At 38.8% G+C, this 27,852-nt stretch overlaps 1 protein-coding gene across 1 annotated transcript in view; it reads left to right on the top strand.

Moving 5' to 3' along the window:
* fstl5 (follistatin-like 5) overlaps nucleotides 1-27,852 on the top strand; it is a 152,403-nt gene that overhangs the window by 68,620 nt on the left and 55,931 nt on the right. The window contains exons 5-6 of the mRNA XM_023408545.2: nucleotides 16,600-16,796; nucleotides 20,840-20,960. Coding sequence (XP_023264313.1) covers nucleotides 16,600-16,796; nucleotides 20,840-20,960 — 318 coding nt within the window. The remainder of the gene's footprint in view (nucleotides 1-16,599; nucleotides 16,797-20,839; nucleotides 20,961-27,852) is intronic.

The raw sequence follows: 27,852 nt of genomic DNA on the forward strand, positions 1-27,852 counted from the left end.
TATTGAACCTTTTCCAAATATTCTAATTTTCTGAGATTTGGAATTTGGGGTTTTCAAAAACTGTAAGCCATGATCATCAAGATTATAACAAATAAAGCCTTGACATATCTCACTTTGCATGTACTGAGTTTATATCACGTGTTAGTTTCACATTTGAAGTTGAATTGCTGACTTGAATGAACTTTTGAACAATATTCTAATTTTTTGAGTTTCACCTGTATATATATAAAATGTCAATTTGATGACAGGCTGATAACACCTGCATGTATTGTTGAGGGAGTTTTTTACTCAAGAAACTTAATTGAAATATCTACCACACACAATAACTTGGCTGATTAAATCACACCAAGTTTACTTTGTTATATGACATTATACATATATAACAGGATATATTATGCAGCAATTTGGAATCCCTGTGGTATTGTTTCATTTCACATTGCTGTCTCTCTTTGTGTCTGTCAGCATTACAGCATTAATAGTTCTTATATTGTTTCTGCTTTGTGTTCACAGCAGTCACAGCTATGTATGAAAAACTAACAGAAATAAAAAATAAATAAAAAAAGCAGCTGTTTACATTTGGTTCATTGATCCAAAAAATATGAGGTGGAGCTCCATGGGTTGTGGATGAGTGCACACTGTGTTCAAAATTATTCTACAGTTTTGATTAAATTTGTCCCACTACCCCCATCTTCCCGTGTGCATTTATAAATAAGTACGTATCACGGTGCTTATTTAGTGCAGGACGGTACCCTTGAGGATATTCCCACAAAAAGACTTGTAATTTATTCAGTGTGCATTTAAGGGTGGCATGCTTCCCACCTCCATTTTTTTTTTTTATTATCTGTGTGCGTTCCTCAGCAGTGTGCAGTCTAGACACCTGAGGCCTGATTTACCCTATTTATAAGCACAATTACCACCAGCTGCTTTGTACTTTATCAAAACAAATTATTTTGGCAATTGTTCTTTGGTGAATAGTGTGTAAGATGATGGAAGTTTACCTTTTTTGTAGGCCTTTATCATTATGAGCATGTCTCAGAATGAAATAACAATATCTAACTTCAAATACAAATGCAAGAAAAGCAGACTTAGCAGAGGTAGATCATTGAGCAAACAAGACAAGAGACAAGAGAAATTGAGCATACAAGACAGAAACAAACATGTTGTGGCTGGAGATTACTTTCTTTCTTGAACTAACTGGATCAATCACTGCATTAATGCTGAATTTTTTTTTTTTAACCAAACACTATGTTCAACTCCAGTCACAAGTTTGGGATTTTTATTTAGAGATGTTTTCAAAGATAACCACAAGCAAATCATGAATATTACATACAAACTCTGTGCTGCATTGATTTTAAGGACAAGAAGCTTGGCTTTGATATTAAAACACGATCATGTTCCTTTTGAAAGAAATGTTTGAATTAAATATCATTGACCTACAGTACATCATACTGCCAGAAGAAAATAATATCTTTAATTACTTTATGACACAGTGCACCTCTAAACTACACCTACAGAAGCAGCAAGTCTATTTATAGATTGAACTAATGTATACTGTTTAGTATGGTTTTTTTTTAGTAGAGTGCATTTTGATGTAGACGCCACAACCCCTGCAGGTTTGTACACCTCAAGACAAGGAGCTGCTGTCTTTGATCGATGGGTTTATTTATAGCATGCTCAGCTTCAAAGCTTCCAATATTCATTTGCATGTTCATTATGTGCCCAAAATGGCCAATTATTCCATCAAAGGCGTGTGCAAAGGACTGGGCCACGGATCCCAAACAATCATATGACAAATTAGCCAATTAAACATGTTTGATGTTCCTCCCCCCTGCAGTGTTGAGTAAGAGGTTGACAGTGCAGAATAATTTAATTGATGTTCACAAGAGGAATTTCTGTAAAAAGGCAAGTAGTTACACCCACAGTTAAAAACATATTTAGTTTACTTAACCAGAAAACAACTAAATCTATTAATTCTAGTTAGATAAATATATGTACAATGTGTTTTGCTTTTCCCCAGGAACGTGTCGTGTCACAGTTGCACAGTCCCAGTTTGGAATACAGGTGTTCACTGTTTTCCACTGAGCTTTTCCACTGAAACAGTCAAGGGGCCGAATGCTCTACTGGAGTAGTTGTTGATTTTCCCACCAATTTTTTTTGTCTGAAAAAATACTTGTATATAAATTATACACAAAGGGCCTTAAATTAAAAATGCATTACACTAACTGTTCTTTCCTCAAAAACTTTCCACTAACTATGCAAGTTTATATAACCCTTCAAAAACTCTTTAGACTCTTGATGAATTTGCCAATTGAATGTGTGTTTACTTTGAGTGAATGGGCTCCAAAGCCATTTTTGCAGTCTGCACAAGGTGGCTTTCCATTAAAGTATTGGCTAAAAGCTCCTTTCTTGTGCAAGCCATTATCCTGAGAAGTTTTCATTTTATTGCTCTCAGCCTCCTCCCTCTCTGTTGTTTCCACCCACTTTCTCCATCCTGGATGTCAAACCTTTGAACAATTTGGCGAAATAAAAGCGAACAACCGTTGCCAACATTGCTCGAAGCAGAGTGTTAGTGAGTAAGTCACAGATAGAGATGGAGAGAAGAAGAGAGCGTGGAGGGAGAGGGTTGACTGGGTTGCAGCATTGTAGGCGTTTTTTTCTAATATCAAAGCTTTGACTTCATTCTATGTATAACATAACCCATCTGACCTAGTGTTGGATTTTCAGAGTGCTGGACAGTGTAATAAAGAGAGCCATGTATCTCTTTTGAAGAAAAAAAAGAAACGTGTCTTTGTAATAAAGGTTCAAGGTCATGTTTTCTATTTGACCACATTTGAGATTGTATTATTGCATTAGTTTGATTTGAGTAGTTGATTCCAGTAAAAGTTTATGTTGCTGTCAAGCTTGTAGAGATTAGTATTATAGTATTATTATTAGTATTATATTTTCTCTGACATGGAACTTGATTTTCATGGCAAGGGTTCTCTGCAACCTCCAAATCCTGTCCATCTCTACTGAGAAACTGATCTTAACCGTTAATTCTTGACCTTGGAAACAGTTGACAAAGCAGGCTCCACTCAAGGTCCACACATTGACCATATCACAAGGTCTTCTTTAGCATGTTGTGTTTCTCATTTGTTATGAAACTGCTCTGTGTACTGGTTCTTTTGACTAGATTTGGCACATCGTAACCTTTTCAGTTGATATGGGAAACTTGTCAGCAAACGGTTGCTTATTTATACATCCAGCAATTATGGAGCAAAATTAGCATTTATTTGAAGTTATGTCTCCGTCCAGCTGGAAAATGTAAGTAAAATATTCTCTCTTCTTTTAGCTAAATTTCTGGTCTCTACTGTCCCCTGAAGAAAATATAAGGCTCTATAGCTGCAACACTCTGTTCACCAGCTAGTTGCTATCTAGCTGAACAGGTAGTGTACAGTGGGTTTTTATAGCTTTGTAACTGAAAACGGGTGTTTTGTTGCCAAAACCAACACAATTAAAGCGTTGAGACGGAACCAAAAATTTAAATTAGGGGGTGGACAGCTAAACAACAAACTGAAACCCACTGTAAAGCTCTGCAAACCTGAAGGGGGCTGCAGATTTGGATGATAAATCTGTTTGGGTCATCTCTTTTACATTGACATTATTATAAAAAGAGCTCCTTTAAACTGTGTCATTAAGCATGTTCAAGTTTTTCATTACAAATTAATCAACAACACCAACAAACATCATAACAAGCCAAAATGTTTCATGAGGAAAAAGTAAGGTATTACATGACCTAAATTAGGCCATATTTTGGTGGCCATGCAGCATAAGGCTAATAGAATACAACAGAAGACATTATTGATAGAATTCATAAAATGTTCTTTAAATTCCTGTCAAGTTTTGGTGGAATATTATCGCCTTTCTGTCTTTCCTTGTTTGGAAATTGCAGTAGTGAATGTTAATTCAGTTAAATGTTTGGCATATATAGTGCAGTGCACATCAAGGCCCCTCTCTGAATTTAGTATAGGGGAATTTTTTTCCTCACAGCACTATCAGTTTGAATGAGAGTCTGTCAGAAGTATAAATGACTGAGCTGGCTGCCAGTACGCGGATTACACCATACATCAGAAAACTTTCCCATTCCTGACAAAACATCAGCAAGAAAAATACATGCTCTGGACACAGAGGAAATGCTTTACAATCCAGCTGACCTGGGCCTGTTTGCTCCTCCCCTCTGATTGTCAAGGTGATCACAATGCGCTTCAAAAAAGAAAGATACAAGATTGATGAAAATGTGTCACAGTAATGTAATGTATCTCTTGGACCTGAAATGGTAGATCTTACGAGGTTGTAAGAGTCAGAAAATACCACATTAGCCTCTAAGTTTGAGCTTTTTTTTAAGGGCAGACTATTGGAATAGATGAGGAAGTTAACATCAGCCATAATAGTGAAATGCTGCTTGATATTTGGCTGAATTTCAATGGCACTGGAATATAACCAGGCAGCAATTGGAGATGTCATAAATGTCTAAAAAGATCTGTGTGGAAAATCTGAAATAGTGGCTGGTGAAAGTTGGGACAAAACACCCTTGTTTCCATCTCATTTTGTGAACCTGAATGCTATATGACCCGATCAATAAAGGCTGGAGAGCATGCCATATCTGGGGCAGTAGATCTATAGAAATCCAGCTCTTTATGGTTCCCAGCTCTGAGTCGAGTGGCTAGATAGATGATAATAGAGTCCTTTAACCTAATGGTGACCCCACTGTGGGATGAAAAGCAGGACTCATGAGGCATCGTGATAATCAGAGTGTGTCTGTCAGTGTAACAATCTCCTTTCTGCTCTGACTGGGAGATGGTGGGTTCTTGTTTGTGTCCATTACTGTTTATTATGTAATACAAGCCACTACATGAAGCTGGATAGATTCTTTTACTTCTTTGGAACACAGACGTCAGACTGGAATTTTATTCATGCAACATAAACATTTTTCAGAGGCTGAGCTGCTCATCAGAGCAAAAATAAACTCATTTTTAGCCATAAACTGATATTCTTAGTCAAAGAAACAAACATTTTCCAATTTGCAAAGACATTAGCTTGGTGAAATGTAAATGGCATTCGTTTCTAATATTCATTAGATCAACTAACTAGTACTCCAGACCTTGTTCCAGTCTTGACTTTGTGCCATGCCAACACAGCAGCTGAGCAGAGCCAATTATCACTCTGATATAAATGATAAAGGGTGCAGGGTTGACGAAATATTCTCAACCCAAGGTCCACTTGGAATTTGCTGATTTGTCCATGGAACTGTATTCTGAGTCACTTGGGACTTGAACTTAAGTTGAACTTGATAGGTCAATCCTGACTCCGGAGTCAGCAGTTGATAAAACATCCTTAACTCAAGGTTCACTTGCACCCTTGTTCCGGTGGTTGTATTCATATCACTTGGTCTTCATTAGCAGGTGGAGTTTGCTGAGTTGTCAGGGAACACTGCTGGGTTGGTTGTATCAGCCTAAACTGTGCCAAGCTCACAAAAATGTGCTTGAGTGAACACTCTGCACTTTGCTAATTGAAATCCAGTGTAACCATTAGGAAAAATAGGAACATTCCTTTTAGGTAGCAATTTCTTATTATTGGAGATGTGAAGAAATAGGCCAGGAGGCAGAGCAGAGAGGAGCACAATGTGAAGTCAGCAAATGGAGGGCTTATCTACGCAGTTCACACCCCCTGACCCAAGCTAGGTAGCTAACCTACCTGAACTGTAATCCGCCCTGACTTTAAACTAGGAACATGACCAAAGTTGTTGTGGCTAGACTGGGTTTTTGTTAGCATTATGTCATATTATCATTATTACAAGGGGCAGTTGTTGAAACTGTGCCCAGACAGTTGAGGATATAAACTGCAACTTGACTGGTTGGTGGAATACAACAACAACAACCTCTTGTTTCTTGCAAAAGCGGCATAATTTATAATGTTACACGTTCTCCCATTTCCCTTGCTATTTCCACAGGGCTTCAGTCTAACGTTATGAAGTCTCTATATCAACCAGTGACATCATTTATGCCCCACCTCTACACCTGAGAGATGTTTCCATGCCCTCTGTAAAACCACAGACTGTCAACATGTGGCCCAACAGTAAAAAAAACAAAAAAAACAATATTCCCCAGTCTGCCTGCGGTAGTCCAAATATAGACCTGCAGCCGCGTGTTGATTTGATGTGTTGGCGTGTTAGGTGTGTTCGGCCCCTGGGTCACTGTCCTCTATCGTGTCATCAACACGACCTGCCACTGAAGGAGTAATCTCTTTGTAATCAACACTACTGGGATCAGATTTGAGAAGTGAACAAAGCCTCCTGGTCTTGCTATCTTTTCCTCTTGTCTTTGTCTTTCTTTTCTCCGTCTGACTTTCCAGCTCTGTCTACCTCCATCTTACTCTCTTTTTGGTGTGTGGTGTCATAGAAGCTGGTGGAGAATTAGTTTAAACCAATCTGCATTTTTAAGAAATCTGGTATTCAGAAATGGCTTTAAAAACATTTAGAAGTGTTTTCCAGTCTACAGCCTTGCTGACTTATACATACAAAGTAATTATTTAATTGGACCTCAAGCTTACAATCAATGCCATACTGTAAATACAATGCAGGAGTCAAGCTGAGTCATGTTTCTCATTCATGAGAAACATACATGAGCCACCAGAACACACCACAAAGTCACCATGGCCAGGATCTAACGGTGTTAAAACAAAAAGCCCAGTGAGGTGGATGTAGTCTGGTTTCATGCTTTTGTAGTGAATAGTAGCAGATGGCAGGGAGGCTGAGATTTAACAAGGAGATTTGAAGTCTCAGAACACCTCAGGAGGCTTCTGTTAAAGCCCGGTGAAGAAGAGGAAAAGTGGGAAGGGTGGGTTGAATCGGTGGGGTGAAGTTCGAGTAAAGTTTCCTGGATGATAATGATCCCCCTCCAAGGTGAGAGGGGAGAGGTGGCTGAGGTAATACATCAAAGATTAAGACATGAGGAAGAGCGGTGATCCTGATGAAAGATGGGAGGGAGAGAATTACACCTGCATCCAGGGAGGAAACGATAGTGACAGAGACTGAATGAAGGGAGGGAATCTGTCTTAGGCTGTTACCACACACGCAGAAAGTTATCATGTAGTACAGAAAGAAAGTTCAGTTCCCAAAGAAACAATTGTGTAGAGACTGTCCTCAACAACAGCAAAATAACCTATTTATACTTTTCCTGATAAGTGACCTCCTGTGGCTGTGCAAACAATGATGTTCAGTCTAAGTAAAAAAAAGAAAGAAAAAAGATGGAGTTAGTGTGATGTTCTAACAGTGCTGCAAAACAATGGTTTCTTTGAACCATGACCACACAGGGGACGGCTGTGGCTTAGGTAGAGTGGAGTGGCTTACAGTGTAGAGTGCTGAAGCTGGTAGAAAAGCACTGTATAAGTGCAGTCCATTTACAACACTTCTCTATCTGTATGTAAGTATTTTTAGTTGCCTAAACGTAACCAAACCTGAAGGAATAATCAACCACCAGGAAAATGTTACCAGTCAGTTTCATTTTGTTTCAGTTTATCAAGTGTAGCAGCCACGTTGACATGTGACTTACCATTTAAAGACCTATTCAACTCTAAATGTCAACGATAGAGCGTGGCTTGTAGAAATTGGGTTGGCAGGTTTCCAGAACTTCACTTCAGCTGCGACTAGAGTTGCTGGAATTTGTTTTCGGTACGGCATGGGAAAAAAAAAAAAAAATACTCTCAGCACACAATGTCAGCAGCCCAACTTACTGTACAGGCAGACATATCATATAAAGACAGACATAACTTTACTTAAAAAAACCAAAAACTTAACTTTTGTCATGTACAGCTCCGTGACAGCTGGTCAAACTCCATCTACTGCTCTAGAATGAGGGTTGGGGTTTGATAGCATTTTAATCTCTTTCCATTATCAAATCTACTTTGAGTCCTATCGAATATCATTAAGTTTACCTTTCATCATTTGCAAGTAACTACATTTATGAATAACTGCAACCCAAAGGTTCAGTTTAGTTTCTTTAGTCAACTCTGGTTCAGATAGAAATGCTACAGTTTTTTGTAGCAGCTATGAAATTAATCCACATAAATTAAGATAGCCTGATTTATTTTAAAAACCCATATCTACAACCATGTTCACTTGTTTTCATCATTGGATCTTTGCTAATAAAAAGATTCAGGAGCTCACTGAATCTCAGGATCCAGAAATGGAACCATCTTGTTTTCTCAACTGCTGTTTCCAAGATCAAGAATGAACTTCGAACCCCAGTTTTGCATTTTTCTACCCCCTGGTTTATACAGATGCACAGATCCTCTATATGAATATTAGCAGAACTATTTTCGCTGTGCCCGCGGTCTGCTGTGAGTTTTTTTGCATTTGTATCATCCTGGAGTGTGTGTGAAGAGTCTGCAGCCCTACTGCCCAGATATCCATTTCAGATTCAGTCAGGTGTTGCGGCAGTGACACCTCTAGTTGCTCTTAAAGATTGCAATCAGTGACCTCTGATTTGGGTAACCCAGTTGTCACACTGTGCTGTCTTGATGTATTGTGAGCCGTGGCAGTCCCCAGCCCCCTGGAGACGGAGATGGAAAAGCTGGAAGAGGTGGTGGGGGCAGGCTGTGGCGGGGCAAAGATGGGAAAGTTTCAGCGGAGTTGAGTCCAGCTTTTCCACTGAGCCACTTTTTTCTGTGTATAAATAAAACAGGAGCGCTTTTAAAGGGGCAGATGGAAGAGGCGGGGTGTGGTGGGTTCACTAGTGGTTATGGCCTCAGTGAACATTGGATAGGATGGAGATGGCTTGCTTTTTTTCTCACTCAGTTTACTGTGTTTTCTAGGAAGGATTAATGTGTATTTTCAGCTCTGGACTTCAACAAAAGCAACAACTGAGAGAGTGAAATAACATGAGCAGAGATCTGCATGTTGCACAGCTGTTTTGGTTAGTTTTTCTGAGCATTTTCTGGAGTCACAAAGTAACTTTTGATTCTCATGAGTGCCGGATGGATTTACAGTAATTGTTAATGCAGGAGTTGTTTCTGTGTCGCTTGGCACAGTACGCATCAGTGGCTGTAGATTCGTAGTGCACAGTGCTTTTTCTCCTCAGGTGCTTCGAAAGCAGGAGTTATCACTACAATATTCAAAAAATTCTTTCTACATTCTGATGCCATCTCTATCCCATTACTCACATATCTGATAGAAAGGTCTGTATAACAGCAAATACAAACATTGCTGTTCGCCTTCATGCTTCATATAGCTTGCTCATCACTACCACAGAGTGTACCGGTGTTTCTCTGTGGATGGATGCTATCGTACCTAGGAGAATGCCATTATGTTCTGGTTTTCATGCAGAGTTTTGTTGTTCCTCTTTCAGAAAGATTTCCAGGTTCATTTAAGTGGCATATGAGTGGTGGACTTTGTCTCATGAAGGGAGAGTAATCACAAGACCAAAAGAGTATAACGAATAGAAATCAATCAAAACAATCCACATTCAGATTTATCCATTTAAACTAGATTTAAGAAGTTTATATTTTGTAAAATATACTATTTTTTGTACGACAATACATTTTTCAAACTTTTATGCATGCTGTTGCACTGTATGTCACACAGAATGTAAATAGCCAAATATAGTATTTAGTGGTATTATTTCTCGAGAAGAAGAAGAAGACATAAACAAAGAAAATATGTTTGCAAGCAAAACAACTCAAACAACCCGATTTTACGGCTTTCAACCGACCATTACTGACTTTAAAATATGTTCTTTGGTTTTATATGAGTTATTGCCAGACAGTACAGCGTCCATAGTTATCTTATACTTGCCCTACAGCTATTTATTACGTGGGATTTGGGTCACTGTGATTAAACATTTGCTTGCAGTCAAACCTTATCCACTTAATGCTTTAGGGCGGTAGGCTGCATTGCTGAGGTGATTCACGGACCATTCAGCAGCGCTCTCCATTGGCACTGCCATGGGAAATTCAAACAAAGAAAAACAACCATAGGTATAACTGCTGAATTTTTAATTGCTTGAATATCTAAACATTTTGGACTGACCTTGATGGCGTCTTCTTTGTGCTATGATTATTCTCAAAAAAGGTGTTTGGTCTCTGTCCTCTACAAATGGACCCTTGCTCTTGAGTTGTACTACAACAGTGTCAAAGTCAAAGGCTGCAGGGATTTAATTACCTGATGGAGGAAATCTTTTGTGCATTTTAAAGGAAAATGAGATACTTGTGAAACTGACCAGGCCGTCGTACAGACATTCTTGCTATAACCACAATGAGCCTTTTCTTTTTTTTTGACGTTGATTTGAATGTATTATTTCGGGTTGGAGTTTGTTTGAATTACGTTGTTAATTTACATTTAGAACATTATTTTATAATTGCTGCATATTTCTTCAAAGTGTTTAGTTTTCAGGTTGTTGACAGAATCATCAAATCACCAGCTGAGTGACATGATGTCAGAACAGGTGTTTCATCTCAGAATTAATTAACACTGTTGTTTACACCAGCAATGCAGAAAGACCCAACATGTCAGGAGCTGTGTATTTAGAGAATATTTAGTCTATTTATTTTTATATAGAAAATAGACTTCGCACAACATTGAGTTTGGATGCACATACTGTAAAGAAAGTGAAATATGAAAGGAACTGTTAATGGAGCAGATGTGGACAGTTTTACTGATTAAAACTTGTATTTTGTCCCATCAGATTCAAGTGAAACGCATATGAAAACAGTCTGTAAGACCCAATTTCCACACAAAACCAGCAGCTGTATTCACTGTAATTTCAATTGAAGTCCCACGTGTTAGTGCCTCTCCTCCCACCTCCTCGCTGTGATACAAAAATACCAAACAGATGTGCAAAGTGAATTTCAAGTCAAGAAAATACCATATTGTAATAGCGTCACTTGCATCAGTCTTGGCCTGTAAAATAGACTCCTTTGTCCTCCCTGGCTCTAATGGCAGAACCAGAGAGAATATCATTTTTGTTCCATGCATTCTTGTTCCTTGTCACCTGGTGCTTATATGACCCACAATGCAACCCGCCCAGGTTGAGGAGATCCGGGTGGTGGTATGCTTTTAGTGGCTGATGTAGGTTGAAGCCGCTAGCTTCTAGCAGAGATGAGAAGTGGGCTGCAGATAATCTCACTGTTCCACACCACCAGATTTTTTTCATTTTCAATTTTTCTGATTTTTGGCAGCTCGATCTGCTCTATCACAAAAGGTTTTATACATTTTTTCCTTTTACATTTGCAGTATTCTCTGCAAGACCTGTAAACAGACATAAAATCAGAGTTCTCCTTTTAATGTAAAATTCTACTTTGTCAACATGTTATTTAAAAGACGTTAAAAGACCTCTCCTCAGTTCTTCTTTTTCTATTTATTTATTAGAAGCCTCTAAACATCTCCCTCACTGCACTTCTCCCATGAATTACCATATCTTTTAACAAAAGGCTGAAGTGCTTAAGTGTAGCAGTAATTCTAAAATATACCGTTAAAAGTGAGTTTGACAATGGCTGTAGCTGTGAAACTCTCTTGGCTTGGTGTTTTTTAATAACAAATGTCTGCACTCACAAGGAGAGCAGCCTCCCGTGTTGCTGTGTTGCTCTTTTTGACAAATGGTTTTAATCAAATAAATCATTTGCCCCCCAATCAGTATAGCGCATATGAGTCCTCTTCCTCCGACATGTAGTTCCATCCACTTGGAGACTTGACCTCCACATTATATGAACAGTCAAGGCAGTTAATAAGAGGTATGGGCTTTTCATGGTGGAACCTGGCCAGCTGCTTGTGCACATATGGAGCCTGTGTGATGAGAAACATTTGTCACAAGCAGGGTCGTTGAGCAGTCAAAAGCAAACGGTAAAGCAAACTGTGACAAGTCTGCGTCCTTCATGTTCCATTTCCAAGCAGTGCTAAAAAATTAACACCACCTCCATCCTATCCTATCATCAAACTACCATTACATTTAGTCTAAAAGCCACTTTGACAGATTAACAACCGCCATGAAAAGATACTTTTACAAAGATTTTTTTTTTTTTTTTTTTTTTTTTTTTTTAAATCTCACAAAATAGTGAGAGTCATGGTGACATATTGAATGTGACAGCTCCTGTGAGTGAATGAAAAACTTTCAGAGCCTGACTCAACCAATTCAGTTATATAAGCAGCTTTCTGCAGAACCTTTTGGCCCGGGTAAATGTCATGTGATCCATCCACGAATAATGTTGACAAAAGTATCATTATGCTAAAGCGTTCTGGTGGGAGTCGCATCTTGATGGTGCTATTACTAAAACTTGTTACCTGTCCTTGAACAGTGTTTATTCGGCCTGTAATTGGATGTTGTAAACAAGGACTGTGTTGTCATTAATATGTGTTATATATGAGCAGACTTGGTACGACTCTGAAAGGAAAATTTTAAGATTATTCAGGGGAAAAATGGAAGATTGGACCATATTTGGTAATTAAACTGTAGCAATTCCGTCCACACAAAGGAGGCTAGATTAAACTCTCGTCTTTCTTACCACGGGGAAAAACACGGCCAAACGTAAAATCAAATTTTAGCCATCTTGCTTGAGGTTGTAAGTGCCTGCAGAATGGCTCCAGCTTGAGCAGCTTGTATGAAGGTCAAAGGGTTTGTAGTGTTGAAAGTGTGGAAAACACATTTACATGTAAGGTTTTTTTTTTGTTTGTTTTTTTTTCCCACTGTTGCAAAAATCACACTTTTCCATCAACTGTGTAAAATCTGTGATGTATTAGGTGTTCTGTAGTGGAGGGACACATTTGAAATGGGCAGCTTGAGTTAGAACAAGCAACTTGTGAAAACGTGTGGATAAATTAGGTCAATAAAATACACTACAATTACACATTATTATTTTATTTTATTTTTATTTTTATTTTTTATTTTTTGACATGTTCAACATGCTTTTTAATAAGAACACCTTAATTAAAATGATGATAATTACGTAATAATAACACTATATTCAAGGTCATGTACAGAGCAGTCACCTCAAATTGAACTCTCGTTAGTTGTTACCTGACTATAAGACATTTTAGTGCCTTTACAGGATCTTTATCTGAGATCTGAAAGATTCGGAAAGATTCAGGGTTACATGCAGTCAAAAATAAAAAAAAGTGAAGTGTTCATCCCTTCCATACTTAAGTAATGAATCCTAATGTACATTATACATTAGAATTCACACTAATCTCCTGCATGATTCTTGCCAGCACTGTTAGCCAAGGTGCCAGTGACTCTGGGCGGCAGCAGAGAAGTGGTGCGAGAACGGTATGAATGTCTTGTTAAGTAATTTAACAATTTTACAGTTAAGTAATTTTGAGTTTTGTAAATGTTTGCACCCTGCTATCGTGGTTCCCTGGTTTCTCTGTGCACACCCAAAAAAAACAGGATATTCTACTGACAGGATGCCGTTCAAATCTGGGCTTCTCCACTGACTGATTTGAATATTTACTGGGCAGTTCTACATTGTTGTTTTTTTTTCTTTAAAGCATCAAGGTTAAAATTACTGCATTTGCTTTTGCTAGTTGAGTGATCACCCCACCAGTTACGTAGAGCGAGGCAGGCAGGTTGTTTTTTAATATCTCTCACTCCACTTGAAAGCCATTTGGGCAGCTGAGATGCCTGCAGAACCCAAGGCTGGATTTTACAAGACTGAATATCCTATGAGTGGATCTCAATTCAACTGAATAGATGAGACTTTAAAATGCAATAGATTTCTGCGGAGCTGTTATTAGTTCCCTAACGGACTGTTTTGACTAAGGCATGTTGGCTTAGTTAATATGAGAGAGATTATAGTAGCCATTGTCTCATTAATGCTGACTCTCCCCTGTGTAGACATGTACTGTTTGGGTTCTCAGGGGGTGTGGTGACTCTGTGTAAGAGCATGTGTGTACGTGTGTGTGTGTGCATAGCAATTTATAAGTGTACAAGTGAGTGTGTGTGTGTGTATGTGTGCATATGTGCCAGAGCATGCTCCTTTGACGTCGGTGACCTTCATATCCCCTGGGTATGCCAGCAGCCATTTATCTTTTATTCATTCTGCCATTTGTGACCAAGGCAGCGTCTCTGGCACTGACGCTTGTCAAAACAGACCCTGTCCCATGATATGCAGCATGCTGCAGCCTCAGTGGCCCTCGCTCCAACAGCTGATGCAGTTTCCAGGCAAAGAATTAAACTTGCTGGTTCCATTCCCAGGAATTCACCAGCCACTCTGGCTGTTTTTAAAAGCCAAAGACAATTTTGTAAATCATGGATCCTTCAGTTGGTTCGTTATCTGCAGTGGCTGGTAGAAAAGACAAGCTTACCAGCCACCACTGTTGTTGTTGTTTACACCCTGCTAGCTGCAGTAAGCTTCAGACCGAGCGTGCAGCTCGAACATCTGTCAACAACTCAGTTTGTCTCTCGCTGACAGGTGTACCTGCAAAAACAAACTGAAGCATTGTTCCAGGGCTCCTTGGTTATGTTTAATTCTCTCCACCTGGCTCTGTGAGCTTTCAATTATTCAGTCCTCTAAGTTGTTATTAGAAAACAAAGCACAGCAAGAGGAGAATTACAGTTTTCGGTGGCATCACTACAGCGTAGATACAACTGAGAACTTCTTAAAAGACCCCATGTAAAGATAGATGACAAATTAAAGGGAAAATCAACATTAAGTGCCACCACGAGCCTCCAGAACAGACTCAAGTCTCTGAACTCTGGTGGGAAAATATTCTCTCTTCTTTCAGAGGATTTTCCCTCATTTGGTGGTGGAAATCAAAATTTTCCATAGTTGTCCAATTGGCTGAATGGGAAGCTGGTGACTGTGAGTCATGGTCATTGCATATGATCCACTTCATCACACCATTGAATTGACCCCGAATGCCCTGTATGGAACAGGGGTGCACTGATACTAAACTGACTCTTTACCTCTACCTTTTTATTGCTACACAGTGGTGTTTGAACATTTTAATTTTGGGAAAGACAGAGCACTAATATCAGAATGGTACTGGGTGTTTGCAAATACCTCCTGTATCATTAATATAGAAGAGGTTACATTTATTATGTTTCTCCTCTTACTTTGGTTTGTCACTGTTGCTAAAATCAGAACTAAGTCATCTTTTATCAGTTTAATTTACAGTTCGTTATCTTGTTTGCACTAAAACTTAATCTGTAGCTGGAAGAATATGATGTGAATGTAATTATTGCTCCACAAATGTCTCATGTATTTATGGAGTTTAAACCAAACAAGGAGGATAACTGTTGCATGTCACACCTTTCTCAGTCACAATACTAAATATTTCAGTGCCGGTAATAAAGTTTCTACACCTTGGGACTTTACAAGGTCACGGAGAATTGAGATGGAAATGAAAATAACTTGATGGCTTCTGTGGAAGCCCATTGATTCGCTAAGCAGTGTGTAAAGGAGAACTTCTTCCAGCCTCTTACACAAGTGGTGGTTGGCATCAGGATTACACCAAGCATCTCATTTAAATGCCCGCTGATTGCTCAAGTTGTTTCGCTGAAGGAAAACTGTGAGAAATTTATAAGAGAAAAACGAGATCCTACGCATTTGATAATGACAAGTCATCGGTTTCTGGGGTCGCTCTGATTCCGCTTAACTAGTCAGTTCTCAGCAAGCACTGATTCTACTGAGTGGAGATCTCATTATGGCTCTCACTAAGTCCTTCTCACCTGCTCACCCTCAACAAAGTTCATTTGTCTCTCACAAGACCTCGTGCAGCAGCTATTTTTCCCCAAGTAGGTGATGACACTGCACGTTGTGGTAGAGATGTCACCTTCCTCCCCAGAGATTTGAAAAGCATCTCTGTGCACAACAAAGTTTTCCTTGTGGGCTGCTTGACATCAGCTAATATAACTGTTATTAGAGGAGAGACACTTCCAGATCTAACAATGAGAATTTGATGTGATATCTGTCAACCTCTAGTTCTAGTCATTATTTTCTCTTTGCCTCGACTCGACTCTGCTGAACCTTTCATGTAGTTGACTTCTTTGATCTAGAGCCTTTGATGGCGGATTGTAAATACAACACCATCATGTTTTCTGCTGCTGTCAGGGTTAGCTCTTGACACCTGTGTGATGGATTTGTGTGTGAGTTTCTTTGTGTTGACGGGACTGCTGCTGCTTTCTTAGTTAGAGGCAGCGAAATGCTGCACGACTGTCACTGTTTGTGCTCCTCTCAGGAAAATAATCCTTTGCATTTGCTATTGTGATGCAGACAATCATAGACATCCTCAGATTTGGGTTTTGCTGAATATAAACAGCAGCTTTTTGTTTAAAAATATGAGTCTTCAGGGGGGCTCTAGTATTCACAGGTACTAATTGGCTGAGATTTGAAACATTGCATCCAATTTTAGGAATCATATGTTCAGTGCTTTTAATTATTTGCCTTTTTCAGCACTGGGGAATCATTTAGGTATTTAAGAAATATCTGTTTGTAGGCATCCTAATAATAATTAAATAATATTTTTAATTATTCAAACAAAGTAAAAACATATTTTCCTTGCAGCTCTTACAGTAGTGATTATCCATTTTCTCCTTCCTCCTGACCATTCTGCTTTTCCTTTTTTCCCACCAGATGATAACTGCAGACTGAGTGACTACCGTCGGCTTAAAACCAAGGTTCTGGACCTCCATGACAAACGATACATGGGGTCTCACCTCCATGGGGCCCACAAGGACAACATGGCTGCCAGGAAGCAACTGGTTGATATGATGTTAAAACGCTTTGATGCAGATAATAACGGTCAAATAGATGCCAGCGAACTCTCACAGGTGAGGATACTGAATGACATTTTCACCATTTTAAAAAAACAAACAAACAAAAAATACATCATTCAGTCAGTCAATTACTGACATGGAGTTAAATACAACAACTTGACCTTGACTCAAGCTAACACTGAACTTATGGGATTTTTTTTTAAAAAGTGTATTTAGATACAGGAGTAAAAAGCTTCTTACCATTTCGTAACAGCACTTCCCTTTTCAGCTCCTCTTAAGGCCGCCAAGACCTCAACTGTATTTATTTGTAAATAAAGCAAATAATCAAAAGGAGCCTACATATGAACAAACGGCCCTTGCGCTCAGGTGTTTAAACTACCTGCTTTGATGTCTGCCATAATTGCGTCCATTTTACTCTTCTTACCCTTCCCTCTGGTATCTGTGGTACACAGCTCTAGGTAAATCTTTTGAAAAGCAATGTGGGTCAAAGGAGCCGTGTGCTCATGGGAGGCTGCAGCCTTTGACCAGCGCTGCCAAGAGGGATGGTTGTAGGAAAGAGCTTTCTGTGGCTACCATGAGGAAGGAGGATATTCTGTGCATAACAAATAAAGCCTCCTAGTACCTGAGGACGGGTTTAATATAGAAAGTATTGGAATAATTGAAAAAGTAAGCAACCTGTGGTGGTTTTCAAAAACCGTGATACCAGTTGCTGCTCTTAGGTCAGTTTCCTGCTGATGCAATAGAATATACTGTCTGTACGGGGGTCACCTTGGTTAGCTTTGTCAGTGCTCTCTATCCCAACGGGGGTGGTCTCATTAGATTAATTTGAATATATTTTAGTATTTTGAGTTCAAAACATCTAAATAATGCCTCAAAACAGTGATATTTTGGCCATATTTTCATATTATTTACATATTTTTACATGTTTTTACATTCACATGGTGCCCCATGCCTGCATGAGAGAAATCAATGCTTAGTGGGTGAAATGCATAGTCAGTAGACCATGTTGTGCTGTGTTTCATGGAATAAAATTGTCAGTATGCTCTGAGTCTGAATTTGAATATGCCCTTTCAACCTATTGAATATTACTCTGGATAGATTTTCAAACTTCTCTTGCATTTACTCTGTTCCAGGCCAAGCTGTACCACCTTTCCTTAGGTGTTTGAATGACACAAGCAAGTCAGTAATAATTAACATCCAGATGGAGAAGCTCTTTTCATGGGGTTCCTCAAGGGCCGCTTTTAGCCTTCCTTCCCTTTTTATCCTTGACACATATGGGAATGTTGGCGGGTTTTATATAGTGTCAGCGACATAAATCAAAGAAAAGAGAGGGTTTCTGGGAGAGTCAGAAATGAAAATATCAGTGGATTGCAGGTGGCCCTTATGGCGTTTTCAGTTCAGTCCAAAAGATATTTTTTACATGCATGCATAAATTCATAGCCCTTGACTTTGTCTTACACATAGCTGGGTGAGAACAGTGTCTTTCTGGTGAGAGCTTTTTATGTTCTTAAGCTTCAAAATCAACATTTTGATTCATAAAAAGCAACATTTTTTTTGTCACTCTCTTGTACTGCAACCCATACTACCGCTCCGTCTTGCTGCAGTGACAGAAAAATTCACAAATGTCGTGCACACATCCATAGCCTAAAAATGTTGAGATGACCTTTCAGCTTCTGCATACTATTAACACACCTCTAAATTACCACATAGTAAAAACATTGCATGACAATATGAGATAGAAATAGCTTCATCAATCTGATAAATCTCTTAATAAAAGATGGTAGTCATGGGTTGACTGTGCCTCAACATAAGGGCGCCTGAATGTAAATATGGATTGAGTTTTTAATGAGTTTTCATGTCGGTGTATTGAATGTCTCTCAGAATGTAATTTCAGATTATTTAATAGCTCAGAAAACACCTTTTTATTTTCTCTCCAAAGATCTGAGTTTTGAATCATGCACAACACATAAAGGTTCAGATTGCATTGTCAGGACAATCTGCCTTTTTATTTATTTATTTATTTATTTTTTAATGCTTAAGTTGTTTGAGCTCGAAGTGCAGGGTGTTGCTTATTGACAAAAGATGAAAGTGAAGGAAGACATTCATGCAAATTAAATTTTGTTGTGAACAAGCCCTCAAAAGAGCACTACACAAGCAAATCACACTCTTATCAGCAGCTGAAAGTACAAAACCACGGCTGCCACCCTCATGCCCTTAAGCGCCCTTTATAATTGGAGCATTCTCCGATCTCATTTGAAATTCTAGGATGGAAATCCCTCATCCTGGCTTACTTGACTTGCCTAGAGTGTGCACATGAAGGGGCACAGGGAGCAATTGTCACTGACCTTTGAGTCTTGGGTGCACTTTTAAAATGTCAAATCAAAACTTGTTTTTTCCCAAATGCATCGCTTCTATTTATTATAAAACCAAAGACAGAATGCTTGAAATTATACAATACAAAAACTAATTTCTGTGATTTTCCCAGGCAAAGATTATTTTAAAGGTATTTAAAAAAGTTTTTCAACTAAAGAAAGAATTCTTGTCCATATATAAAAAAAAACATTTGAGGGTTTTCACGGTCATAGCCTTTTTTCCTTTCACAGAAGTACAGAGAGAGTCTTTTCTATTGTTCTTGATATTGTTTGGAAAAGAAAATTGGAAATTTTCAATTATGAAATGAGTCTTAGAAAGAGATGACCTCTACTCACACTTAACAGTATATTGAGGGACAGAATAGGTTTACTGAATGCGCAAATCATTTAAAATGTGAGAGACGGCATTAAATATCTTTTTCCAGGAGCCACACACAAGTTCTGCACTACAGTAAACCATTCAGCCAACAAAGCCAGTGACTTCACCACCTGCAAAAAGAAAGAAGGATCAGAGAGTCAAGAATATTTTTGTATTTTCTTTTTTTCCCCCCTTCAGATCTGCATAAGTGATCATTTATATCTGTTAGCTCGGCTTTGCTTTGGTTTAGATGTAGATGAACTATGAATTATAAAATACTTACAAGAATCTTTTGCAGATGAGATCAAATGACTAAAGTGTGTGAAAGACACAGGCAGCTCTTCTGTTGTGTACACTACGGTTATTTGTCACTTGGAGTGTTTCTAGGATAGACTAAAGATATGCCGTTACAGGTGACTCTTTATTTTTTATTTTTTGTGAAGGAAAGCGCACTGATCCGATGGAGGAGGCATGATGTATAAAGCTGTCCCTTGTGATCAGCATTTTGACTGCTGATTCAGTATGATGGATGTTTTACTGCCAGGGCCAGGCAGAGGGTGTTGGATAGGATCATGCTTTAGCAGGATGATGATGAAACCTGCACAGTGTTTGGGGCCTTTTCACCATCCATTGTGACAAAACTTCAGTGATTCTCAGTTCAGCTGCAGTAAACTGACAGTTAGTACTGTGTGTGTGTGTGTGTGTGTGTGTGTGTGTGTGTGTGTGTGTGTGTGTGTGTGTGTGTGTTTCATCTACTTTCACATTCAACACATAGCTTTGATTAGGCACATACTGTGGACTCATTAGAGATTATATCCACACCTTTCGTAGTACACAGTAAATTAAGTAAATACATTTACTGAAGTACTACACATAGGTACAGTTTTGAGATACTTGCACTTAATTTAAGTATTTCCATGGACACTCCATGGTACTTCTTATTCTTTATTTTATATAAAAATCCCAATGTTTTTTATTTGTCTTCCTCAGGGGTTCACTACGATACATATGTATTTATCTATTACAAACTTTCAAATCATTGTCTTCACTTCTTAGTCATAATCCAAGGGATGCCTTAAGGATGGAACGAGGGTGTCGCACAGTTTGTTTGTTTTTTTAAATTTTGCCACAAAAAAGAGGCTACTTTGACATGAACTACGTTGTTTATAATGTTTTACAAAAAGAAATACATTTAACCTATGAATATGTTTTTTTTGTGTTTATATTTAGTTATATTTTTTCTTGTTATTGTGAAGAGATTATGGGTTTTGGTTACATGTTAATAAACATACACTGACTCAAATTTAACATTAAGACTAAAAAATACTGTCCACCTTCTTTAACCAATCAATTGATTCTCATTGAAGGTCATCAAGCAAGAGGGTCTGTCCAAGGATTTCTCTGAGTGCACATTGTTTGACCTTCTGAAGTACAATGATGTCAACGATGACGAGCACCTGACAAAAGACGAGTTTTACACAGCTTTTGGTGAGTACAAAGTTTTGTTAGCAAAATATATATATATATTTTTTTGTGATAAGAGAAATCCTATTCCAAGTTTCGCAAATGCAAAAAAGCCTTAAAACAAGAAGGAAAAGCGACGCCATATCTCCGCGTCCTCGTTTTCCATTGACATCATCGGAGAAAACTAAATTTCTCAGTCATTTGATGGTGACAGTTGATCATAATTCACCTGGACAGTAATGCAACAATCATAATGATCAACCTGCAACAGAAAGGGAACCTTGAAACCATAGAAACGACAAAAATCTGTTAGAGCTAAGAACCCTGGGAGAAATCTTTTGAACACGTCATTAATATACATTTATACTCATACTTCTGTTCCTAGTGCTTTTCTTTTACTGACATGAAATATAAGGCGTCCGTCTTTAAATGTAGAAACCTTATGGTCGCCGTGAAAGACGGTTTAATTACATTTTGATTATGTTTTACTTTGAAATCTGAGGAATCACAAACTTGGTCTTAAGATCTGAACAGTCTCTTGCATTTCCTGGGAAACATGTTCCATGTTTCAAAGTTAAGGTGGTGATAAACTTGGATTAGTGTTTGATATCTCGCCAAAGGTTTACTCACTTTGAACTCCATATTGTTGCCGGCTGTACTGACGGTCTTCAGATGTTTGATTCGCTGGGATGGATGGATAAAGGATTTAAAACTGGAGTTGGTGCCAAAGGAAGCAGGTCACAGCTCCTGTGAAACAGTAGTTCAAACCAAAGCCCCCCCCTCATTAGGAAACATAATGATGACAGGTGCTCTGCCATATCTGAGTCGCACCAACAACTGTGCACCAATTTCCTCCCTTTGTTTCCTCCTCATGCTCTCTTTCATGGTTCTTCACTGTCTGACATTTTCAGTCAGCTCAATATCCTCTGACAGAATATCCTCTGACATTTGGCTGGCTTGACACATTTAGTAGTGGGAGAGAATTCATAATCAACCTTCATCTCATCAGCTCTTTGTATTTAAAGCATTTCTCAGAACAGACAATGAACGAGTCACAAGAGCAAATGGCGAAGTGAAAGAGTCTCACCTTGTCTGCTAATCCCCACATCATACATGAAATGTGTGGGAGCAAACCCCTTCTGGCAAACCACGGAAAGAAAGGGACCGGAGCCAATCCGGGGAGAGCTGTGCTTCCTTGAAGAGTTGGGTTGTGCGAACTCCAACTACTTCCTATTCAGTTTTCAGATCTTCCAGCTTAACTGCTCACAAAGGAATGGGAAATTATATGTGAGTAAATCTCTCCTTCTGGGGCAGTTTCTTTCAACCTGTTTCATTCTTCTCTTTCACCGCTTCTTTTCCTATTCTTTGTGTTCATGATTCCACTTGATGTTGTTATTTAGCAACAATGAATAGCTGTCCAAATATATCAATGACTCGCTGCATAACACATTTCTTTAAAACTCTTGATTGAGGATTGCTCGTTTATGTCGGTGAAAAAGAAAACTTCATAAAACAAAAAGGAGCGGTTTCATTCAGGCAACAGTGTGCTTAGTATGACTGAAGTAGTTTTTATGTCTTTATCAACAACTCTTCTTGACTCATGCTCAAGATTTTCATGCACTCTAGTGGAGCACTTGAAGCCATTTCACCTCTGTTCACCCAATGCTGAATTTAGATGAGTGTTTTACATACTTAGAGGTCATTGTAGTTCTCAGCGACTGTCTTCTGCACTTCATTCATGTTGAACCTTTCTTCACTTCGCTAAATGCTTAGGTGTTTTAAAGATAGGCCTTCTGTATTCCTGCGAGGCAGCTGAGAAAGAAAGGCTGATAATAAGGTCACAAATTCACCTTCTCTGGAGACTAACAGCTGTATTCAATATTTCAATTCACCTAATTTCAATAGAACTCTATTTATCCAACCAAGGAAGATAATGTAGTCATGGTGCAAAGGAGCAGACACATTAAAATCTTTCACTTGTGGTGTGATCCAAAGAAAAAAGTACGCTGATGGTAACTCTGGGCCAGACTAGCAAAGTAAAAACTGAAAGCTGCATAGCAACATAGAATTTAAACGAGATATCTCTCAAACGGACCCGTGGAAAACCTACCCGAGCCCGATGTGCATAGATTAACTTTCAAAGAAGAGCTCTGAGGGACCAAGAACATCCAGACGGACCTGATTAATTCATTCAATTAACAAGCTGAAATATAAATAAAATAATGTATTAAGAATGAATGTACAATCATAGAAACTAAAGTAATTATTTGTTTGTATGCTACAAAGACAAATTTCTGTCAATAATTGAAAGTCCTGTTTCCACCTCCTGCACCAACAGTAAAACGTTCTCTAGCTGGAAACTGGCCGATAGAATCACAAAACACAGTTTTCCATCTAATTTAATATTTCTGACTTAAGTTCCAAAAAAACATTTAACTGCATCAATCCTGCAGACTACTGATTCTCCTAAGATAAGCATGGCTTCATTTCCCTCATCAGAACAATGTTCCTGTGAACAGTTCACAACACATACTAATCGTGACGTACCACATGATCAGAGCTGATAACGCATATGCTGGGGTTCATTTGGGTCCAGTCATGTATTGGACATATTGACACACAGACCCGAAACTGGCGGCAGTAAAATTAGGCCCAACCCAACCTGATTGGAGTAGAATTTGGACCAGGTCTGACTGAAGTACTGGGTCGGGTGGATCTGTGAAAACCTCCGATCCATATCCAGTTGAAAAATCACCTGTATCACCACCATATCACAGTGCTGCATTATGTACATCGCCCTGACAACCACGATCATCTAACATAATCTATAAGAGTCACATTAGGAAATAAAAGCTAATTGGAAACGCATTACTTTTTATGATGGTATTGAATCGACTAAAAAACACTAGTCGGTCAGATTTACTGAGCATGGCCAATCTATTTTATTACTGTTGGTGCTCTTCCACATACAGGTATAAAACAACCATAGCATATTACACTGTTAGAGCTACATCTTTCTTTTTTTTATTTCTTTTTTTTAAAAAAAAAATGTTCCTGAGTGGATGGATGTGCACAGCTGTTGACAAAATGCAATTATAGGCACTTCGATAATGGCTTGAATCATAGACTTCAACTTGAATTACATTGTCTCGTAGGTTGCAGACGTAGCCATGAGAGTAGCAACGCAGTGGAGAGACATGGAAAGAATGCTTGGAATTATTTGGTCTTGTAGACCACAGTCACAGTGACTGAGGCGAACATGCATGGCAGTCATTGCAATCATAATCTGTGAGTGGCAGCAATAAAAATCTATGCAAATACTTTAAGCGCTGTCGTAAACTGAGCACCGTCATACAGTAAATCCGTTGATCCAGTGTGTCCAGAATTATGACGCAGCTTGGAAACGAACAGCAGCGAATTCAGACTGACTGCCCATGAAAATGGCACCTGTCTGACTACTCTGCCAGTAAGGACCCATCGCACACCTTTGTGGAATATTCAAAGCGTGGCAACATTGTTTGTCAGGACAGAAGATAAGACTTTAATGTCCATGCATTATTCATTCCTCCTTTGCATAGACAAGAAGGGGGTTGAGAATCAATTTGCTTCAGCTTGCAGTAAGGAAACTGTCTGGCAGAAGTGATGTCTTTTAATTAGATGATGTTACAGATATGAATGATGTCTGCCACGCAACTGATAGTCAGCTCCTTGTCATCGTTCAATAATTTGGTGAATGATGGCCCGCTGCATCATGGGTAAACAGATAAGGTGCCATCTATCATAAAGTGTCATTAACTTTTGGTAGGAGTGTCACAGTACATTGGGGCATTGACTGGCAGACATTAACATCAACTATATGCACTACCAAGATAGAAAAAAGTAGCATTGTCACAAACCTTCAGTGTTACACCATTAAAGGCACAGCAGCTACCTTAAAATGACTTCACTCAAGTATTTATAAAAATGTAATATATATTATGAATAATATTGATATATAAAGCACAATACTTAGACTTTATGCTGTCAGTCAGTAAAGCTGAAATATAATTATTGCATTTCAATAAATAGAGGTTAATTTGTGCTGTAAATATAACCGTCATGGTTGTGCCTATGTATGTCGTAATCTGGAAACATTTCTGCATTGCCGCTGCATCCAATACTTTCCTCACTGCCTCTGTAGATAGTTGGAACCACTGTAGTGAAGTCGATGCTGAGAGGGATGTCTGTCATCTGCAGCACACCACTCTGTGATCACTGCCAAATAAACTTAGGAAAAGGTCATGCTCGCAGTTTGCCAAGTATTATTTCTACCTAAATATAAAAAGGGAGTCTGGAACATAGCACACCTGATGTTCGACTTACCAGTGAGTATATCTGATTTCAGGCGGCATATCCAGGCAGTGTAAGCAATGGACGGTGTGTAATGGGTAGCTTAACATTAACCAGGTTGGGTAGCATTTTAAAAGCTGCTACACGTGAGGCAGACTGTGACTGCATCCTTGTGCCAATTTGCTTTTTAAGCCCTTTGAAGTTGGCTGGGCAATCACAGGGTGCTTTGCTTGTGCACCACACAGTTTAAATGTTATTAGTTTGGGTACACCTACTAAATGCATTCTCCAAGCGTCTAGACGCACTGCTTCAGAGACAACAATGAAAATGAATGTGCAAGTGCTTGGAAAGAATCCTCTGTCTGAATGCTCCCTCAGGCTAGTTTGTTAGCATTAAACCTCATCCCCAACAAAACCTCCTCTTAAGTCCATGCACTGCAGAGTTGCAGTGCACCTTGCTTTTTAAACACATGCAAAAGGCCTCGCTCCTTATTGTGGCTTCATTTAAACACTCTGCCAACTGCAGTAACAGAAGTTGTTCTACTTTATGTATTTCACTGTTATGACTACAGTAGATTATTTATTATTAAGTATTTGTTCAGCACACATTATTTAGCTGAGTCACAGTAATGACCTTAATGGTGGAGTTGTAAAGGCTATTTGTGCTGCACTACGGGTCGTATCTCACACCTGCTTGTTGTTCTTGGGTGCCAAGGTATTGATCTGAACCCTGACACCACCTGACAGAGCACACAGCCCGGAGATACAGCTCTTTGATTTCTGCTGAGGCTAGGGGCCTTGGAGTGCCCGTCGGACTCCTGAGGGACTGGCGGGAACTTAAGATTGACTCTAATGTGATCCATCATATTGTAATGTTGTAATGTGGCCATCACAGATTGCATGAGTTCAAGGTGAGAGTGGATATTGTTTCTATTAAGGGCAACATCAGCATCTACACTATATGTTAATATCAGGGATAATCCTCCACCGTCTACACAGTCAAGTGAACCCTCTGGACTAACTCCAAGTTACAGTTATGAACAAACACAATTTATTTTAACTAATAACACACTATCATTGTATTGTTTTTGTCTGTCATTAAGATATTCACAGTGTAGCCCGGAAATAGGATGTCAACCCCCTCGGCTTATGGCATTAACAAAAGCTGATTGGAGTCAGACATTATCACACCTGGAGTACAATCAATGAAAGGATTGGAGCTGACCAAGGTCTCTTACAGGATAATGTCAGGGTGGCTGTGCACCTGCTGAACAGTAGAAGTATCAAAGAAGAATCAAATTAAATCTAGACTTTAATCCAGTAGAGATGCTTATAGAATGACCTGGAGAGAGCCGTTCACGTTCCTAAGAATAAAGCCGAACTGAAACGGTTCTATATGTTTCAGACTTCCTCCTGAACAATGTGCAGAGCTGATCAGCAGCTACTGGAACAGCTTGATTGAGGCATCGACTGACAGTTTAAGTGGCAAGGGGAGAGAAAAGGGGGCCTTGCTGCTGAATTTATGGTGAGGGTTATGTTTTCTTTTTCTCTTGAGGTCACAAGAGGGACATTTTGGTCAATTGACAGGTCCTTGGGCCAGTCATAAGGCCATTTGGGCTGCGAAATGACCCATGGAAGTGGCACATCACTGCACAAACAGACGGCATCCAGGTTTCAATTAAAGGGTTTTTTCTCTTTTTAAAGGGAACTGTGGCAACTAAAACGTCACGATTACATTGAGAAATTAATCTCCCCACAAGATCCTTTTAGTACCTGTTGTGAAGTTTTTAATCCCATCACGTGATTCTCATCAGCAGATGGTACTTACCCATTTGTCGTTCATGTTGGCTTTAAAATCAAACATGTAATAACAAAATGGTTTCTGTGGTGAGATTGTGTTCTGAACTGTTGTTTTCAAGGTCAACAGTGAATTCTGATTTGTTTAAAGTTTGCTACCTCATGGATTTGCTAATATTCAAATACAAGTCTAAGCAAATTCATATATCAGCCTTTTGAATGTAGTTTGCTTAGGGGTAGCATATCAATTTGTGGCTCTTTAGTTGTGATGTTCTTTTTGCATTTCTATTTGATTATTATCTTTTCAAAAAATAATTTCTTTAACATTTATTTGTCTACTTATTGTTTCGTTTTATGTCATCTTCCTTCTCATTTCCTTTTGTTTAAACGCACAACAGCTTTAATCTTGTGCGTTTCCAAGTCTGGTGTAATCCCTACTTTTGCAGAAAGTTTGCCAAGCTCAAAAATTAGTTGACTTACAGTCTCTACTTCTGTGAAGATCATAATTACACATCCAAACCAACAGCCGGGCCTCTTTCCGTCAATGTGTCTTCATTAAGTTTGCTGTTACTTGGCACCCATGGCACAGCAACAATTAATGGTTACGCAGGCTTTTACTTGTCAGAACCCCTGCTGAGCCTTCCATTCACAGGCTGAGAGAAGTGGTGTTAAAACGGTTTCATAATTCATGGTTCATTCTCCAACATGTGACTTTTCTATCTCCAGAATGTATTAGAGAGATTTAAAAGAAGTTCAATTACTTTTTCTTTTCTTTTTTTTTTAATTCTTAA

The sequence above is a fragment of the Seriola lalandi genome, unplaced genomic scaffold (genome assembly GCF_002814215.2).
Source record: "Seriola lalandi dorsalis isolate HSWRI2012SDOR001 ecotype SW California unplaced genomic scaffold, Sedor1 jcf7180002054367, whole genome shotgun sequence".
Lineage (NCBI taxonomy): Eukaryota > Metazoa > Chordata > Actinopteri > Carangiformes > Carangidae > Seriola > Seriola lalandi.